Source organism: Hippoglossus hippoglossus, chromosome 8 (genome assembly GCF_009819705.1).
Source record: "Hippoglossus hippoglossus isolate fHipHip1 chromosome 8, fHipHip1.pri, whole genome shotgun sequence".
NCBI lineage: Eukaryota > Metazoa > Chordata > Actinopteri > Pleuronectiformes > Pleuronectidae > Hippoglossus > Hippoglossus hippoglossus.
Window position 1 is genome coordinate 18,352,871 of NC_047158.1, and position 19,631 is coordinate 18,372,501.

Here is a 19,631-nt window from a genome sequence, read left to right on the forward strand (position 1 = left end):
ACAATGTGATCCTGTCCCCTCAGCATGAAGCCACATCGATGATGTAATGTAGTCAACAGCCACCCATATTCAACGTTATGCAACCCTGAGCTCCACATCTATATGACATAAACTGTAATGTCCATATGATGCAATCTACTATCTCACTTAATAATCTTGTATGTTAGAAATACAAGACTAAGCGTAAAATCTTACATCAAAATATTTGATAATTGGTTGATCAAAAACATTATTTTCCATTTCCTTTAGCGTTAAAGCGTCAAACTCTCCCTCTCACTTGTCTCTTGAGCTCGACGAGAGCTGCAGCGAGTGCGATCTCTGCAGCAGCTTCTTTCCTCCCCCTGAAAATGGAGGCGACTGCTGAACTCAGCAGTTTATTTCCTTCCTTTTCACCAAATTTCTCTCTAATGCCCAAATTCCTCGCCTCCTGCTATAGTGTGTTATTGAAGACCACACACACACATACAAACACACACACAATGAGAGAGTGGCTGAGACTGTTTGTGCGCGTGCATGTGAGTGCTGCCGATCAAACCTTGTAAACATTTTTGCAGATAATCGAATTACTTTTCTCCACTGGAACACAGAGACATGATTACAGTTAGATTCACATTCAGACTGTCAGCGCTGCATCCTTTACATACATGTACTGTACACAGAGTAACTGTCTGTAGCTATTACACACACACGTGTCATGCACACACACACACACACCCACACACACATGCACACAAACACACAGAGCTGATTAAGCGGTAATAAGGTCCAAGGGAAGAGGCCAGCAGAGATTTTCATCCAGAATCTCTGTGAAGTAGGGCGAAGGATAAAGCATCTCCAAGGAGGAGCGCAAACACACAAGCTCATGTACACTCTCCGCCGCCACATGTCCACTCACTCACAGGCCAATGCATCCGGGTGCATTCCTCCCTCTCCCACAGCGCAATTCCCACTCAAGCATCCGTGGTGTCCATTTGGAGAAAGAGGGTTAGATGGAGGGAAAAAGGGAGGAGGCAGAGAGAGAGAGAGAGGAGTGGTGGAGGAGTTGGATTCGGAGTTGTGGGGTGTGTGTGTGTAGGGGGGGTGGAGTGGAGGACTATCCATGCATGCAGAACCACAAATTCACTCATCCAGGCTGGGCCTAAGAACAACTAACACACACAATCACACATACTGCCCTCTCTGGAGACCCCTCGGGCCCTGTAGTGTTTCTACATCAAGTTGGCCCGGCAACTTCACAAACAGCCTCCATAACATCACATGCTCTCACCGCCTGAACTGTACCCTGGTCCTTCTGAGTGGGAACACTGTGTCCGTGAATGCAGCTATTACAGTTCTGACCTATATGCTCGCTCGGCCACTGCCCCTGCCACAGCTGAACCTGCCACCAAGTTGACCCAGTCGTCCTTGTTTCCCTGTCTTTAGTATCACAGATTCCATTCGCTGCAGGATCCGCCCCTCGGTGCACCACCTTATCACGTGGTTACATCACATAACGATTTTCTGGGATTTTCCCGGAGATTTTCCTGCTGTATTCTCACATGGGCTCATTTTACAGAGATTTTACTGGGAGGGCGGAAATCAGGTTTATCCTGGATGTGTTACCACGGCTCAGAAGTCTTTATTTGAGCTCAACGAGGAAACAAAACCCAAAGTGCCTCACTTATAATGAAATAACCAGATTTTGTTCACACATAATATGTTTGTAGGACTATTTACCTGCAAATTATCTGATCTATTTCATTCAGTCACTTGTAACGACTGTCAAACGACTTTTCTCGCCTTTTTCAAATGAAACTTTTTCTGCACTGTGTGAAACTATCAGACCGTAGAGAGGAAAAGTCCTTTTTGGATTTGGAGACGATAAAGAATTCCACTCGGGTGACAATCATTTGACAGATCGACGGTGACGAGCGGGGGGGACGCAGCACTTGGGGCGACAGAAAAAAAACAGCAAATGTTTTTGTTAGAGAATTCCTTCAAAGTGATTTCAGCTCTGAAGGTAACCGCAGAGTCACGCCTCAATGTGGGGAGGTTGTTGTTTTTTTTCTTCTTCTTCACTTTCCATCAAGTTTGTGTCCAGGTTGTTAAAACTAAAGGGCGAGGCTATCTTCTGCTAATTAGCACACATCTGAAAGTTAAATGAGAGTCCCAGGTGGCTGAAAGTCGATGTGCACGTGTACGAGTGAGTGTGTGTGTGTGTGGGGCTGAACTTTCCTGCTCTCAAATTCATACACACAGATGGTACAAGGCTTGCATATGCAAAGCCGTCATACCCCCCCCCCCCCCCCCCCCCCCCCCCCCCCCCGAGAGACCGGGGAGAGAGAAGCATTTCTTTTTTCTTTTTTTTCAAGTCCTCCCGATGTCATTTCAGAATAGAACGACCGGGACTTAAAGGTGAAAAAGTCCCGGGGTGATCTTTGCTCACTGGTGCATTCATATGAACTTTAACAAGTGTGACGGAGAGACAGACGAATCCTGTTTTCTGTTTGCTTTTAACCCAGAGGACACATCTGAAGTCACACATGGTTTATCAAGGTGGAAATATAAAATGAAATCTGAAAAAGGAAAACATGGATTTACACGGTCACTGGTGCTCCTGCTCGTTAGATCCGTCCCAGTGTTGTGTGTTATAATGTCTGTGTGAAATCATCATTTGATTAAGTGTCTGTCTTTGTGTTTCTGTAGCAACACAACGGAGGCTGGTGGGACATATATCAAGAAGTGCTGCAAAGGCTTCTGTATCGACATTCTAAAGAAAATTGCCACGTATGTCAAGTTCACCTATGACCTGTACCTGGTAACCAATGGCAAGCATGGAAAGAAGATAAACAATGTCTGGAATGGGATGGTGGGAGAGGTAGGTGACAAACCTTGGGCTGTGTGTGTGTGTGAGAGATTTAATTCATTTCAAACCAGTGTCAGAGCGTTTCCTCCACGACTACATGCCTATAGCCTGCGTCTCTCATCTTAAAACGATCCATTTTGATGTTCTAGCTAGTTTGATGTCGGCAGGGACAGTTATTTGAGGGGAAGTGAAGTGGTCAAGTTGTCAGGTGGTAGTGTTTCACAATAAAACAAATCCTTGCGGCTGGCTGGGCTTCAAATAAGCTGATTTAGAGGCAAATAATACTGAACAATCGTTTTAATTCCCAAGGTCTCACCCACTGCCTGACGTTAATTAATTTAATTTGTGCTGTTTGATTTCTATCCCTCCGCGTGCCGGTGAATTTTTTTGAATATCAACAATTACTCAAGTTTCTTTTATTGACACGTGTAATGTGTAAAAACCACAATCAGTCTTTACGTGTTGTTTTCAGGATATTTGAAGCGAGTAGTCGAAGCCGAGGCTGAAGAGAAATTCAGGATGTTTGTATGATCGGATGTTTCTGCTCCTTATTTTCCAAGAGAAGCTTCAAGTGTTGACTTTGAAAAAGTTTCACAGGGAAAAAACAAACAGCAATGAGGCTTTTTTTTTTTTAACCAAGTGTAAATTCTCGGAAAGTAAACAAATCTCAGCTCCGGCAGAAAACTCCACTTTACATGGTTTTAATTACCAGCCTCAACGTGGAGGTAACGTCCCCAGAGTTCTATAAACTTTACAGCTTTCTATATTTTTCAGGACAAACTTTATTCACCGAGTTCATCTTATTTATCGCCCGTGTGCATCTTAATTATATTAAGATGCAACCCTGAGATTAAACACCTCGAGAATGTGTAATCAATAAAAATTCACACTCCGTTACATGAAGTTTTTGCGTTTGTTTTTTAGTTTTTACTGGGATTTCGTGAGCGATTACTTTGCGGAGCCCACGTGGAGTTAGTAGACAACCGAGGCAAATAACGGAATAGATTATATCGTCGTTATTATCTTTGCTTCTCGTGAGTAGGTGTAGGAACGTTCTGACTTCAGCTAAACACTGGGGAGGGATTTGAACTAACACTGTGATGAGTGTAGCGCGGTGTCATTGATTGTGTGTTGCATGTAAGGGCCCGTTCATGATGGAAAACCCCAGTGAATGCCACAGTGATTGAAGAATGTGATGTAAAAATGTCTCTTCCTCTTTTTTCCCGTCTCCCCATATTATTTTTATTCATAAATGATCCTTCTCCCGCTTCCCTACATTTCATCCTTTATTTACATATCTTTCCCTTTTTTTCATCCCTCCATCCCTCTCTCCATCTCCCTGTCCTCACTTCTCTCTCTCTCTCTCTCTCTCTCTCTCTCTCTCTCTCTCTCTTCCTTCATACCTCATCACTCGCCAACCTCATCCATCCATACTTTCTCCCTCCCTTTCTCCCCCCCCCCCTTGTTCCTCCCTCTCTCCCAAAGGTGGTCTATAAGAAAGCCGTCATGGCCGTCGGATCTCTGACGATCAATGAGGAGCGTTCTGAGGTCATCGATTTCTCCGTCCCGTTCGTGGAAACTGGGATCAGCGTCATGGTCTCCCGTAGCAACGGAACAGTCTCCCCTTCAGCCTTCCTCGGTAACTGTCGCTGAATAACTGTTGCGTTGCTGCACGACTCAGGAGAGAGAGAGAGAGAGAGAGAGAGAGAGAGAGAGAGAGAGAGAGGAGGAGCTGTCTTGTTTGCTTTTGTGTTTGTGTTAGTGTAGCACGGTATTTGTTTTGGATGTGTGTGTGTGTGTGTGTGTGTGTGTGTGTGTGTGTGTGTGTGTGTGTGTGTGTGTGTGTGTGTGTGTGTGTGTGTGTGTGTGTTCCCCGTGACACAGAGATGACAACACAATTCAGCTCCTTTTTACACGGCTGTCAATACTCCCTCTTTTATCTGAGGGATTTAGTCCAACTTCTGCTTCCTGCCACAGTGGCTCTCACTTACCTGAGAGGGACTTATCCGCAGGGTTTTAACCTGAGTGATCACGGATATCCCCGTTATGGCTGCGCAGTCACGTTCACCTGATGCTCAGCGTTCCAGCATGGCCCAAAGTTACACACAGGCACAAAGACACACACACACACACACAGGCACCGAGAGAGACACACACACACACACACAGGCAGAAAGGCATACGCAGGCACACACATGTATGCAGCATGCAGTTACTGCTGTGAAAGTGGCAATTATGAAGGCTTAGCAGGAAAACCCCGTAATGGCTGCTTGCCAGCACACACACATATACGTGCAAACACACACACACACACTTGGACACACACAGTGCGCAGCCCTGTGCCAGCACTGCTCTCCCATACATTAGAGCAGAGTTTAATCTCTGCGGTAGTCTTGTGAACTCGGAGGGAGGACAGGAGTGCTGACACCAGGGCTTCCTATACTGTACACCTCCTCACACTGTCGAATAGGAGGTGTGCCTGGGTATATGCAAGTGTGTGTGTGTGTGTGTGTGTGTGTGTGTGTGTGTGTGTGTGTGTGTGTGTGTGTGTGTGTGTGTGTGTGTGTGTGGTGGATGGTGGTGGGGGGGGTGTAAGGGCTCTGTGAACATGCAGGAGTCAGCTTGTTATCTCTGCAGTTCTTTCCTCATTGTGTGTGTGTGTGTGTGTATGTGTGTGTGTGTGTGTGTGTGTGTGTGTGTGTGTGTGTGTGTGTGTGTGTGTGTGTGTGTGTGTGTGTGTATGCATGATTGATTTACTCATTCAAATTCATGGAAACAGAGTTCGGTGCGAGTGAGCATAAATCAGAAAAAAGTAATAAGGTTTACTAATGTGGCTCAACACGTGTTGATACTTCCTCTCTGTCGTCTTATCTCTCCCCCTTCCAGAGCCATTCAGTGCATCAGTGTGGGTGATGATGTTTGTGATGCTCCTACTGGTCACTGCAATGGCTGTCTTTATGTTTGAGTACATCAGTCCTCTGGGCTTCAACAGAAACCTGGCGCAGGGCAAAGGTGAGCATGAGGATTTACAACACACACAACAAGGGAGCGTTCAAGATATCAAAAATCTTCACTTCCAGTTTTGTGTCCTTGTCTCACCTTTGTCTCCTAAACCCTCTGTGATCCTCTCCCCTGCCCCGTCTCTCAGACCCCCATGGTCCTTCTTTCACCATGGGCAAGGCCGTGTGGCTGCTCTGGGGTCTGGTCTTCAACAACTCTGTGCCAGTGCAGAACCCGAAGGGAACCACCAGCAAGTTCATCGTGTCTGTGTGGGCCTTCTTCGCTGTCATCTTCCTGGCCTCCTACACTGCCAACCTGGCCGCCTTCATGATCCAGGAGGAGTTCGTCGACCAAGTCACCGGGCTCTCAGACAATAAGGTAATGAAAGGAAGAGGGGGGGTTTCACCGGGAATAGGCAGGACAAAAGAAAAAGAGCATTTTCAAAAACCTTGTGAGGTTTGTGTTTGGATTTTGTTTTGCAGCCTTGGAGCTCTGTCACAAATTCATTCCACACCTCCCGGGCTTTTCTCATTTGTAAAGCTCTGCTCGCCCTGTGCTGATTTGGTGGTTTAATCCATCAACCTCTACGTCCCCCTCAAAGGCTCAAACTTTAAAGTTTAACAGTCTTCAATGTGACTTCTAGTGCTTTATTCAAAAGTAACAAGGTGGACCCTAAGACAAACATAGCTTTATAGCGTTGAGCTTTTCCCGAAACCGAGCATGCATCTGCAGCACCAGCAGAAGGAATGCATTATGTACGCTGCATATGCATGATAACAGTAAATATCTACTGTTTAATTGGGTAATTCAAGAGCCTGTAATTACAATTTCACCGGTGACATCTGGAACCGTGTGGGACAAATGTAGGAAATCCACTAAAATCCATTAACCATAAAATGTCCTCAGGCATTTGAATCCCAAATGGGTTTAAACGCTCAAGTCATTCAGAGTGAGCGTGTATCCTGCAAATGAGGAGGCATTTTTCATTTGAGGTGAAATATTTGACAGGTATATATATCTCTGCAGGTGTATAAAAGATGTTTTGGTCTTAAACGCCTGCAAAATGAAATTCTTACAAAAGTAGCCTCTTTAAGCTCAAATGGAAACATGTTCCGGTGCCTCAGGGCGAGTTGAAGCCTTGATTAAACGTCCTAATCTCTTTCAGGAATAGAATTGAGTAGCATATCCTCCACACCACTGCTCCGCCACAGATTTTAAATGACGACACAACAGAAGAAAGAAAATAATATAAGAAAAGCAGCGTAGGAAAGTGTGGTTCATGGAGGAGGACAAAGGCAGAGGAAACGGTCACGTCGAATGTAGAGAAACAGAAAAGAACAACCAGACAAAAGGAAGAGAGCGAGTTCCTGAGGAGAGAAGGACAAATGTTTGGGGAGATGCTGCGAAGGAGACAACATTTCAGAATGATGTAGCGGGTTTTGACAACATACAGAAGGAGAGGGAGGGAGGGAGGGAGGACGGGGGGTTCAGCAACTGGCACGGGGGCGGTCGAGGAATAGCAAGAGGCCAAGACGCACAAGATGTTACAAGACAACAGGCGGACAGATATGGGCCACGTTGACGGCTGAGGTGGGGAGAAAGCTACAGCGATGTGGACAGACAGAGAGGGTCAGGGAAGAAAGGAACCGGACAAAAAGGGTAAACGGCCATTTCAGACAGATATGCTGAGCGAGGGTGGACGTCGTGACAACCGTGACCTGCAAGATGATGAAGAAAACTCCCCACGGAGATCCATGTCAGTGAATATTCCTGGGAACTGCTTTAACTGGTTTTGGACCACTAGGGGGCTGAAACGCGGAAAACCAGTCACGAAAAAAATGACAAATAGTTGTGTTTGTTTAATTTTTGACACATATAACTGTGGTGAAAGATCATTTTCACTGTATTTTGTTGAGAGGCACGCGGAGCAAATAAACACCGACTCTCCAGAAGAGCAATGTGGCCACTCTAACCCGATAACATTGGCGCCAAAATTGTTTTTAACGTGTTTCCAAACAGTTGCACACTTACACATTGAGCAGGCGCAGAGCAGCGTGGTCATCCCTCTGCAGCGTTCTAATCACCTTAATGTAAGGGCAGTACTTTTTTTAGTTTTAGCCCTGCAGGATTCTCACTTGAGAGAAATACCGCAGTGGCTTAAGTGCTCTGTCATTTTCTAATGTCTCCATATAGTCCACAGCATGTGTGCAGTGTGTGAATTTGGTAGCACTTATTGGATTGGTTGTTTCTCCAGCCGTGGAAAGATTACATGACATCGTTCCCAGCAAACACTCCCCCCCCCCCCATGCAAACCCACACATGCACTGGAAGCGAAGTTGGTTTCATTGTCTTTGTCAAGAAAAAAGTTCCCCATGTGGACAGGAGGAGTTGGAGGAACCAGCAACCCTGCAATTATCAGCCGACACCAGATCTACCAAGTGAGCAGATTGGTGACTCAGAGGCTTTATATAAAGATGGATGATGCGTCTCCACTTGCTCCCACTCCCCACACAGACAAGAAGCTAATATGCCAGATATGAACTCTGCCATCTTTTTGCGCCGTAGACGTCATTTGGAGCCAGAGTCTGTGCAGTAGCGAGTGGTTTCACCTGCGGTTGAGCTGATGGATGACGCCTCTCAGCCTTCACAGTGTTGAGCCAACATCGTGCTGGTGATGAGTTCCAGTGTGTCAGGACGGCTGTGAACAGACGACGCTGCAATTAAACACAACACTGGAGATTATTTTTAACGATAAAGGTGTAATTTATTCAAAATATGAAAAAAAAATGGGTGAACTGTTTACACCGGGAGACTTTAGCTTGGTTGTACTTTCAAAGAAGTTATTTAGGGAATGATCTGCACTTTCGAGGGTTCTAGAACATCCCCTAGTTTCACTGCTTTTTTTATAAGATCAAAATATTCATTAAGATCAAACTTACCAGAAAAATTAACATCGGTGTGATAAGAACTAACTAAAACAACCAAAACCGTCTTTGAGGAAAAACTTATCTGACGTGTATTTGTACTTTTTTGTTTTGTTCTATCAACTAACCAGGAGAAGGTGGGATTTTTGACCCATAGTGCAGCCAGCCACCAGGGGGCGATCGAGACGCTTTGGCTGCAGCAGTGTCCTCCTTCTATATAAACAGTCTTTGTTCAGAGGATTTCACTGTTATACAGAAGAGGCTTTTTATTCAGTATGAACACAAGACTCAGTTTGCTTAATGTCTCTAAGTGTTGATAGCTGCTGGTGCGTAGTAAATGAGATCCACGACTTACCAGTGGAAATACACCAGAGCTCCGTGGGCCACCTGTGGAGATGCAATGAAAAGAATCGCTGGTAAAAATAAAAGAATGATACACTAACTGCACTAATTACGCTAACAAAACTCATTTGTTTGAATCTTTTATGAAGAGAGAGTAATGGGTGTGTGCCGAGCTGCCTCCCAATCAGACTCGTGCACAAGTGGAGGGGCAGTGAAGTTACAGGCCTGTGGGATTTTAACTGGCGTGTGTGTTTCTCAACAGATGAAAGCAGAGCATGTGTTTCGTACGTCGAGAATTCAAATTCCAGCAAACGATTTATGTGATTAGGTAATGATAATGGTGATTAGGCTGTTTTATTTCCCACTTGCATCAGTCTAGAAGAAATCTGAGGCTTTAAAGATCCATCATCATTAGAAATTCCTGTTTTATTCCTGAAGATGTGTCAGAAAAAAAGGTTTTTAACCAAATCTCAAACTACTAATAGATCGATTCATTAAGCTGCACATTTAGGTAAGGTGATATAACAGTATATTATAGTAATGACTAGCCTCGTGCTAATAGAGGAACCTACTCATAACCTAACTTCTAATAAGCTAACTTCTCATTCATCACCAGTATCACCTTGTTTTATGACTTTAACCATCAGTCTCCAGTACGGTGTCTGTAATTCCCACTATCTCTCTATAACGCCTGTCTCCGAAGTCAGCTTTAAGCAGTAAATGCATCTTCTGTCCGCAGTGTGACTGATGCACCGACGGCCACATGGAATCAATCACGAGCACCGTAGGTTGCAGTTGCCCTTGAGAGCAGATGCACCTGTCTGAACACATGCAAACACGCTGAGGGATGCACTGTTAACGCATTAGGACCAATACCAGGATTACTTTAAAAGATCAGCTCTTAAACTGTCCTCAGATTGAGAGAATAGGTCAGAGGTTTATGTTTATTGAAATATAACGCAAATAAACAAGATAAAAATGAAAGGGCACTCATGTCTAGCTCAATATTTACGAGGTGAGCGGAGGTATTGTAATCATACCCGACCACTGACTGTCTCATGCAGTTTTAATCCAATGTGGATTTAATTTGGCGATTTGATTGGGGTTAGGGTCAGAACCTGCTCTATTGATTCTTTTTTCTTCATTTCAAATCCATTTAATGTCAAGGTCGAAGTCATTGGACCAAAGATTTGGCCGAAAATTAATAGAAAACATTGATTTTGACCAAACTTGGTATTCAGCGTCGGAGGACTGAGATACATGTTTCCATTACAAATGAGAAAGGTTGGTCAAAGAACGAGGCTGTCATCAACCAAAATATCTTATATAAATCGAAAAGAAATACCATACATGTGTCTCTCAAAACACAGTGGAGACGCTCTGGAGACAAGTATTGACCAAGAAGTCATATTGTGATTGGTGCAAGTGGACCTTGCCTATCACATCTTTGCTGAAGGTGCCTTTGAGCGACCGTGGTTAGACTCAGTGGCTTTCTGCTGAATGAGCACATTTCCTTCACATCTGATGAAGGAGAGACGACAGAACTCTGAGTGCACATTGAATGAAATGGTGAAATAAGGGTGTGGTTGTTTTTTACCACGATTTAACCATCAGAAGAGATTTTTCTCGAACCTGAGACCTGCTGCTCGTGGTCTTTATCCTGAATGTCTGTTCAACAGGTCAGAGCCCAGGTGTTGCTGCTTGTGGCTGGAATTACAATGGTATTCAATGGTATTATATAATGTTAATTTTACACTGGTATTTTTTTATTTTTTTATTATAAATATCAATTTAGAATAATTGTTATTCCGTGTTTAAAAGTTAAATATTTTCATAAATTTTGACTGATTTTGAATATTTAAGACTGCGTACAGCACATTGATGACAGCCAAATTTTTTCGACCAATCCTGTTAATTTCTAACAGAAACATGTATCTCAGTCCCCTAAGGCTGTGAGTTCGGTCAAAGTCCGGTTCAATAAATGTTACTGTAAAACATCGACTGCAACTTTGATCTAATGACTTTGACCCTGGATAGATTTGAACAGTCAATAGCTCGGGTCCTGACCCTCAATCAACTCACCAAGTTGAATGCAAATTGGATTAAAACTGCCCGAGGTATTGTCCTGACAGACAGACAGACGTCACTGATTACTAAACACCGCCTGCTACCACGTCACATCGGTGAAATAAAGAATAAATCACACAGAAGCTTCTCGTGAGGCCCGACTTTAAGAGAGATACAAGAGATGTGAGCATACAGCAGAGTGGCATGTGAGGGAGATGGTTTGGAAGGACACACACACACACTCTCACACACACACACACACACACACACACACACACACACACACACACACACACACACACACACACACACAAAAGGGAGTCCTTTGCTTATGTAATGGCAAAACTTGCATAATAAAGAGATTATAAAACAAACCGAGAGCGGAGGGTAGATGAGGTGGAGTGAATGTTCAGGGAAAGAGACTCATTGGTTTGTAAGAGATTCCTCAGATTGAGAAATTGACGTCAACGTGTCTGTTTGTTTTATTTGAAACCTCCTCTGTGCTCCTGAAAATATAACATCATATTTTTACTTTGATATGTGATATGTTGCAGATTATTAGCAAAATGCAATTAATGTTATATAAGTGTTGTTTTTCCATCTTAATTACCTAACTGCTAAATGTAGTTCGTCCCAAACACTGGTCCTGAAGACAGCGAGTGTCTCCACCTGTCAAAAGACACGAACCCTCTTTGGCCTCCGCTCCCTCGTTACCTCATCAGCTCTGCATCCAGCTTTCATCTGCAGCAGCTGGTGCGTCTCTCCGAAGCCCTTCACCGTTAATTACCCAGCAGGAGGAGGGCGCTCGCCCAGTCTCCGTTTCCCCCGCTCGTCCTGGAGATTCAAACCAGCGACGGCCCCTCCCCCCCCTGTTCACATGTGCCCTGTTCTGACCTCACAGCTCCACCTTAAATTAGCTGCAGAGGGAAGGGAAGATGAGGGAGGAGAGCGAGACAATAGGAATGATTGCGTGAGGAGAGAGTGTCTCCTGAGGGCCGTCGCTTGTGATGCTGACACACACTGCATGACGTCACCGCTTCCACATGCGCCCGCACAGCGGAGTTAGACTCATCAACGTGCCCTCACCCTGACCTGGTTACACAATAGAGACGCACATGTGTGCATGTCTGTAAACATTAACGTAAATATTATACAGATGAAATTAGTGACGTAAACAAACAGGCAAACACAGATGTTTTTGACAGATGTTTAAAATATAAAACTGAGGCTAAAATGCAAATAATATCCGTCATTCTCTGCCTATACAATACTATGTAGCATGCACACACAGACACACACACACACACACACACACCATGTGGTTGGAGTGGAGCTCATAATGCACGCCTCTAATTGATAGGGTTCATCTGTTTCTGGCACTGGGGGCAGATTGTTATCATAGCGCTCGAGGGTAGGTTGTTAGCGCAGCGACAAGCACACCACTACAAAACCCTTGACCTGTACACTGACTAGATTATACCTGAGAGAGACGCAGAGGAGGGAGGAAGTGGACGGAGAGAAATGAAGGGAGGAGATGGAGGAGAATGAGGAAGAGCTGCAGTGGTCCTGTTTGATAGTGTGCATTGAATATGATGATGAATATAAAATGTGCAACACAAGAGGGGAGGGGAGTTTAAAACAAGGTGAAGGGAGAGAGTGGAGACGAGCTGCAATGAGTTGAATACTATCACTGATTATTTCCAGTTTAAAATAATCAGTCAGTCAATTGAATTCAATAATAATATAACAATAATAAAATGAAAAGAAAAGAAACTGTAGATCAGAGGGAGTGTGAGAGATGAAGTGCAAAAGGGAGATAAGTCAATAAGCCATAAGATTAGTTTGTAGTAAAAGGGGGTTACTTCTGTAATAACTTGTTTTGTTCATTGGTAAATAATAACAGCGCAGGCTTTTGTAACTTTTAAATGATTTTAAAAAACAACCATGTCCGTCTGTGATGTGTGATCAAATATTAGAAACTCCAAAAGAATGACCTGCATTTGTGGGACAGGATCTAAGAGCGTAGTTGCTTCTTGAAGTGACACCCGCTCAAAGGCAGATAGTGATGTGCTACACTGATACGCACTTGTTCTGACTTGAGAACTGTGGATACTTTTCTTCAATTAGGTAGAACTCCATAAAGCAACTATGCAAACTGGAAAAAAACAACTTTTCCCAACTTGATTTATTGCCTTTCAAATGTGTGATTATAGAAACCATGATTTCATTTCATAACTAATGACTGATGTTGGCAAAACGGGATAAAAACACTGAGGGATGAAAACACACAAGGTTTCTGAGTTGTCCGTCTGTCTGTCCCGTTCAGGAATTTTTCTAATTATCTAAATTTGAAATGCTTTGGTTTTGCCACTTACAAAACGATTTTTTTGGCCTTTAATCTAGAATTAATGCACTAATCATGACACATTTTAAGATAAATGTCAGAATTATACAGTTCGGACATTTTTATTTTCAAAAGGTCAAAGGTCATCTTCACATTGACATCGTAATGTTCTGCAGCAGCACATTTTCTCGTCATTATTCTGCAGCAGAGGGGGGGAGATCGTGACCATCTTTCCTTCAATGCGAGGCGCACCACCGCGAGGCAGTGATTCTAATTCACTTAAATAGGATCCTCAAATGTGTCTTATGCAAATTTTTAAACATTTAATTATATTAGTTCTTAAATTGGGAAAGACTTAACTACAATGAAGCTAATCAGGAGTTTAGGCAATCACAGGGGAATCCATGGCTTCTGTCTGACTCCCATCTTATCAGCAGGGAATCTGTGTGGTACACACACACACACACACACACACAGACACACAAAATACATGTTGTCTCCGTGCAGATCTCTGTATTTATATTTAACCTCTTCTGTTCCCTCTGGGTTTTTTTTTTCCTCTCCTCATTTCCTCTCCATTGTTCTCCTTTCCTCTGCCACAGTTTCAGAACCCGTATGCTTACTCGCCTCCGTTCCGCTTCGGGACGGTTCCAAACGGTTCCACAGAGAGGAACATCAGGAAGAACTACCCTGCCATGCACCAGTACATGGTGAAATATCATCAAACTGGCGTTGTGGACGCACTTGTCAGTCTCAAAACAGGGTAAGGAAGCACTGCGGGTGCATTTGTGTTTGTTCACCATCAAATATCATTAGTAAAGATCAATATTTGTATATACATTTGTGTATTTAAACTGTTTTGTGCATTCCTGCATGCATGTGTGTGTGTCTGTGTGTGACAGCTCCTCTGAGACTGGGGATGAATGGGCTTCCACATTGGGAACAGCAGGAGCTATTTTTAGTACTGGTCTCTATAATGGGACTGGTGGTGGTGGTGGGTGGGGGGTGTCAGAGAGGAAAGGAGAGAGTGTTATCGCAAAGCTAACCAAGGGCAGATTGAAAGAGTGGAGCAGTGAAAGCGTTGGATGGATGGAGAAGAGGAGGTGAAGATGGTAAAAAGAAAAGGAAGAAGTCACACCATCACACCGCGGGGAAAAGAGAGAAAGGGGTGGGGAAGGAGGCCAAGGGCAAAGTGTCTGATTGGTGGAAGTGATGGAAGGGTGGAGGGCAGGAGGAAGGGACCAAGAGGGGGAAGAAGAAGGAAGTGGTAATGAGAGAGAGAGAGAGGTGAAGGGCACAGGAGAGAAGGGGGGGGGGGAGTCATTAATGAATGGAGAGATGGGAAGGGAAGAAAAGTGGTAAAGGTAAAGGATGGTGAGATGATATGATTTGAGAAGACGTTATTTCTGATTGGTTAATGGCTGTGGGGTGGGATCCAATCAGTGTTCTCAGCTGAAAAGAGTGAGAGAGAACAGTCTGCACACACACACACACACACACACACACACACACAACAAATGTGAGGATATAATTCACAATCCATGATTCTTATGCTGTTCTGTCTTTCAGCTCATTGTCTCATAAGTCATAAATAAACCACTCCAGCATGTGAGATACTCTCGGCCACACATTGCATTAACATACAGGACATGCACACACGTACAAATACCTCAGTGAAGTAATACTACACGCAGGCGGGCTTAGGAATAAAAGCCCATGCTCGTGTGTACCCGGCTGCAGGTGTGTGTGTAATACGTTCATTGATAACTCTGTTGTGTGGTATTAGCAGATGAGCGACAGCGCAGCGTTAATCTGAGTGAGGCTCGATGGCTGCGTTAGCTCTCGTCACAGGTAACGCTGACAGGTTTCACTCACACAATCTGTTACAGGCACGAGAACCAAAACCACGGGGGAGTAAGTGAATGTGAAAAGATATATAAATGACAATAAAGAGATTCTGCACGTGTCTGTCTTTGATGAAATACATTAATGCTGGTTTTTACATCACATTTATCACCGAATTTGTAAAATATCTACATTTGTGGGTTGAACGTGGCTCAACTGTGCCTCTACATCACCAACAGTAACCGTGAGTGGGAATCTGGAGCCACGTTCATTTTCAGAGACGTCTATCATCCTGTTTAGCTGTTTAATACTATGTAGCACACACAAACACACACACACACACACACACACACACACACACACACACACACACACATCCATTGGCTGAGACAGCTGCCAGCAGTTCGAATGGCGTGGGTCCACCATGCCCCTCAGATGCTGTTGCTTCAGCCCCGCCTGTGCCGGAGGTTCAGACGGCTCAGAATGACCATGGTCGTGGCCATCAGGAAACCGGAGAATGGCCGTCTACGTCCAATGTCTGTTGCAGAATCTGTCTCTGTCTGTCTGTCTGTCTGTCTGTCTGTCTGTGTGTCTGTCTGTCTGTCTGTCTGTGCACTGCTACTGGAGATGTCATGCTGGGGGGGGGGGCTGCCTCCCCAAACTTAGGGGTGAAGTTGAATTTAAAACCGATTCCTTCATATCTGTTGACAAATGTATTGCCGCTGTCCCAACAAGCTGCAGTGATCAAACTGACTGTGTGTGTCCTCTTCATTCATTTCCAGTGAGAGCCAGATGAACCCTGTCTCTCCCATTACAAAGAGCCCTGGCAGTTAAAAGCAGGGTTCTCCTTCGCTCCTTTAACCTTTGCCTCAACTTCACCCAGCAGCATTCTCCATTTACTGCTCAAACATATGCAAATGCACTCACTTCAGACTACCTTACACCGTGAACCATATGGCACTCAAGAAATTAAAAATGTTTAACATGCAAATGTGGACACATTTAGCCGGGGATTTACGACTGTTGGGGGGTAACTTTCCAGAGCTGTGAAATCCTCCCTGGACCCAAGAGTCTTGGCATCTGTGAGCCCTCGGCCTGAACTCTTTATTTTCTTTAACATCAACGCGGCCTCTCGGGTGTTTATGATGCACTGCTGTTGTCAGTCTGTTGTCAGCCTCGCATGCATTAACTGAAACTGAATACAGCATTAACATTGTGATCGTACACGTTAAAAGCCCTCGTAATACTTTAAACCCCTCAGAAACATTTTGATTCAAACAAATGAAATTGAATTAGTGAAGTCATTTGAGGTTAAGATTCATCTAAATGTGTTTGAGGTGCAGTTGCTGTTTGTGCAGGAGTTAAAGTGACAGTCGAGGTAGTGCACCAGAGAATCTTTCCTGTAGGGCTGTAAAATAAGATTCAGGGTCACACTAAATGGCCGTGTTGCTGTGTTAACGTTGACATTCAAAGGCAGAGAAGGAACGTGGCGAGGAAATCTGTGACTTTTTACTCACCCGCATGAAGGTGTGACACGTCAGTGACGGCTGAGTCCCTCTCCAAGCCATTAGAGCTACAGTATGTCTGGCCAGCATCTACGAACATGCCGGCACAAATCCACGCTCACAGACACGCACCGGTGCACAGCCACAATCACACACACACACACACACACCCGAGCGCGCCTGGTTCTCCACAAGTTTGGACACGCAGTCTGCGTGTGGATGGAGACAGTGCTGGGTTAAGCTAATTACACAGCTAAACTATCGGCTGTGAGCCTCCGTTAGAGGGCTGGATCTGACATTCAGTAAATGCCAGCCAGTCACTGCACTATTTGCAGGGTTCTATGTGTGTGTGTGTGTGTGTGTGTGTGTGTTTGTGTATAAATGTGCAAGTTCTGAACGAGTGAGGGAGCAGCCCTTAATGACAGCATCACTTACATTGAAAATGTCAGTCTGAGTCTGGGATCTTTAACGTTCTACTTCGCAAACCTTCTTGTGTGTTTGTATGTGAGTGTGTGTGTGTGTGTGTGTGTCTGTTTGTGTGTGTGTGTGTGTGTGTTGACGGAGGCAGAGAGAGAAAGTGACAGTGTAAATGTTTGTGCCTGTCTAAAGTTTGTTTAGGTCGTCATTTGCCTCCAAGGTCCTGTGGTCGGTGAAGCGTGGTGTGTTGAGCCGCAGCCGCTCCCCTCTGTGTCCTCTGTGTGTTTGGTTACACTCGGGCTGCCGTTCTATCGGAGATGATTTAACACTTTAGAATTGATCCACAAACAAGCAACATTGTGAAAAACTGAACCCCCTTTTCTTCTTTGTGTCTCTGCATGTGCATTCCTCACTCGCCTTCTTTAACAAAAACAACTCGAAACCCCTCTTGCTTTATCTTCATCCCCTCACTCTGTTTGTTCTCCTCTTCTTTCCTCTTCCTCCTTTGCAGTAAACTGGATGCCTTCATCTACGATGCTGCAGTGTTGAACTACATGGCGGGCAGAGATGAAGGGTGTAAGCTGGTGACCATTGGCAGCGGGTAACTAAGCTCTAATTCCTTAGAAATGCTCTTTCAGTGTGGATTGTCTGCACGCCATCATGTGATCCAGAGGTTGTTAGATCCGAAACCACTATGTAAGTTGTGTGAAGGGTTTTTCTATGTTCATTTTTGATGGTTCCACTGCAAGGATGCATGTAAATTCAAGACAGTTGAAGTTTAGAATAGCTTATTTATCGGCAAGATTCTTTGTGCCACGTGTACATAGTCAAATTTCAGACAGTTAACATTTCTGGAACTTCACTTATTCGCTTTAGTTACTGGTCCTGAACAGAAACAATCACTCGACGTGTTGTTCTCACCATAGACCGAATATAAAGATGGACGACACTATCCAGAAGTGATCGTGGTGTAGCGCCGCAGAAGCGAGGTCCCACCAATTCTTGTCCTCGACTATTTGCGAGTCAGTCTTGGCTGTCAATCATGACGTTTCACTCCTAAAATACCAGAGCCCATCTTTGAGAAAACATTTTTTTGACCTTTCCACTAACATAGAGCTGGGAGTGGATTTATGACCTATACCACAGCCAGCCACCAGGGGGCTATTGAGACACTTTGGCTTCACTTTTGGGGGCGTCATCATGTTGTCCTTTATCTTTATATACAAAGTCTATGGTTGTCACACTTAGCTGTTTCCAGCCTTGATGCTAAAGGTACTCTGACCTCAGGTGACGAGAGATCTCAACGCACTGCAAATCAAGAAAACACATGCAAATAGTAAAATAAAACTACTTCATCAATTTGACGACACATACGGGCGACACAAAAATGTTTCCAGGGGACACGAAAAAGTGATGAAGCTGCCTGTTCCGTCCCCAGTGACGAGGAGCAGGCTTCAATAGCTTCACTAAAGCGTTGAAACTACAGGTTCATCACTTGTTTTGGTCCCGTGAACACATTTCTGGGGTCGTTTCCGCTATTTGCAGCGCGTCTCTGTATTTGCATGTGTTGACTTTTTGCAGCGCAGGGTGTCGTCAAATTGATGAAGGTGTTTTCCAAGTTGGCTCCCGTCTTCATTTGCAGTGCGTTGAGCTCTCTCGGCCACCGCACTAACCCGCTGCTCATATTCACTCCCGAACATGAGAGTGGTATTGATCTTCTTAGCACAAAGGCAAGTCGTGCTTCTTCAAGTGTCCGTCTGTCTTACATGTTTGTTTCTGTTGTTTGGTTTCCAACTGAGAACAACAGCTGACCTTTGATTTATTTCCCCACATTTTCATTCCAGAAAAACAGGAGGAAATTCTAAAAAGAAAATGTCAATTTGGTTAAAATTGAGATTACATTTAGTTATAGAGTAGACAGCAGCCGTTACTCTGCAGTGGCACAGTGGCTGTAATCTCCTTTAGTGATTTTGACTGAGCGTCTTTGACCCACAGTTCCAGGTCATGACATTTACGTGCATCATTATGCATGAGGTATCTCCTCTAAGATATCTTCCAACGCAGTGACACCGTGCACAGAAATAAAGGTTAAAATACGTGTTGCGTGTGTGTGTGTGTGTGTACGTGCTTGTGGCCAGGTACATCTTTGCTACTACCGGCTACGGCATTGCTCTACAGAAAGGCTCCTACTGGAAACGACAGGTGGACCTGGCTATCCTGGCCATTATCGGAGATGGTGAGAAACACACACACACACATACACAGTGTTCTTGTATACAAAATCAAAGTGCAAATCCTGAAGGAAGAAGGTAACAGTATTCTTTACCACCATTACAATGCAG

The 19,631-nt window shown here is 44.4% G+C and overlaps 1 protein-coding gene across 2 annotated transcripts in view; it reads left to right on the plus strand.

Moving 5' to 3' along the window:
- The window catches only part of grin2aa (glutamate receptor, ionotropic, N-methyl D-aspartate 2A, a), a 135,205-nt gene that overhangs the window by 103,545 nt on the left and 12,029 nt on the right, over positions 1 to 19,631 (plus strand). Inside the window, exons 8-15 of one of the 2 annotated variants that reach the window (XM_034593214.1) lie at positions 2,686 to 2,857; positions 4,331 to 4,484; positions 5,732 to 5,857; positions 5,994 to 6,223; positions 14,125 to 14,268; positions 16,189 to 16,208; positions 17,801 to 17,890; positions 19,428 to 19,525. In XM_034593214.1, the coding sequence (XP_034449105.1) occupies positions 2,686 to 2,857; positions 4,331 to 4,484; positions 5,732 to 5,857; positions 5,994 to 6,223; positions 14,125 to 14,268; positions 16,189 to 16,208; positions 17,801 to 17,890; positions 19,428 to 19,525 (1,034 nt within the window). Of the gene's footprint in view, positions 1 to 2,685; positions 2,858 to 4,330; positions 4,485 to 5,731; positions 5,858 to 5,993; positions 6,224 to 14,124; positions 14,286 to 16,188; positions 16,209 to 17,800; positions 17,891 to 19,427; positions 19,526 to 19,631 lie in introns of both variants that reach the window. The other variant, XM_034593215.1, reaches the window with a different exon arrangement.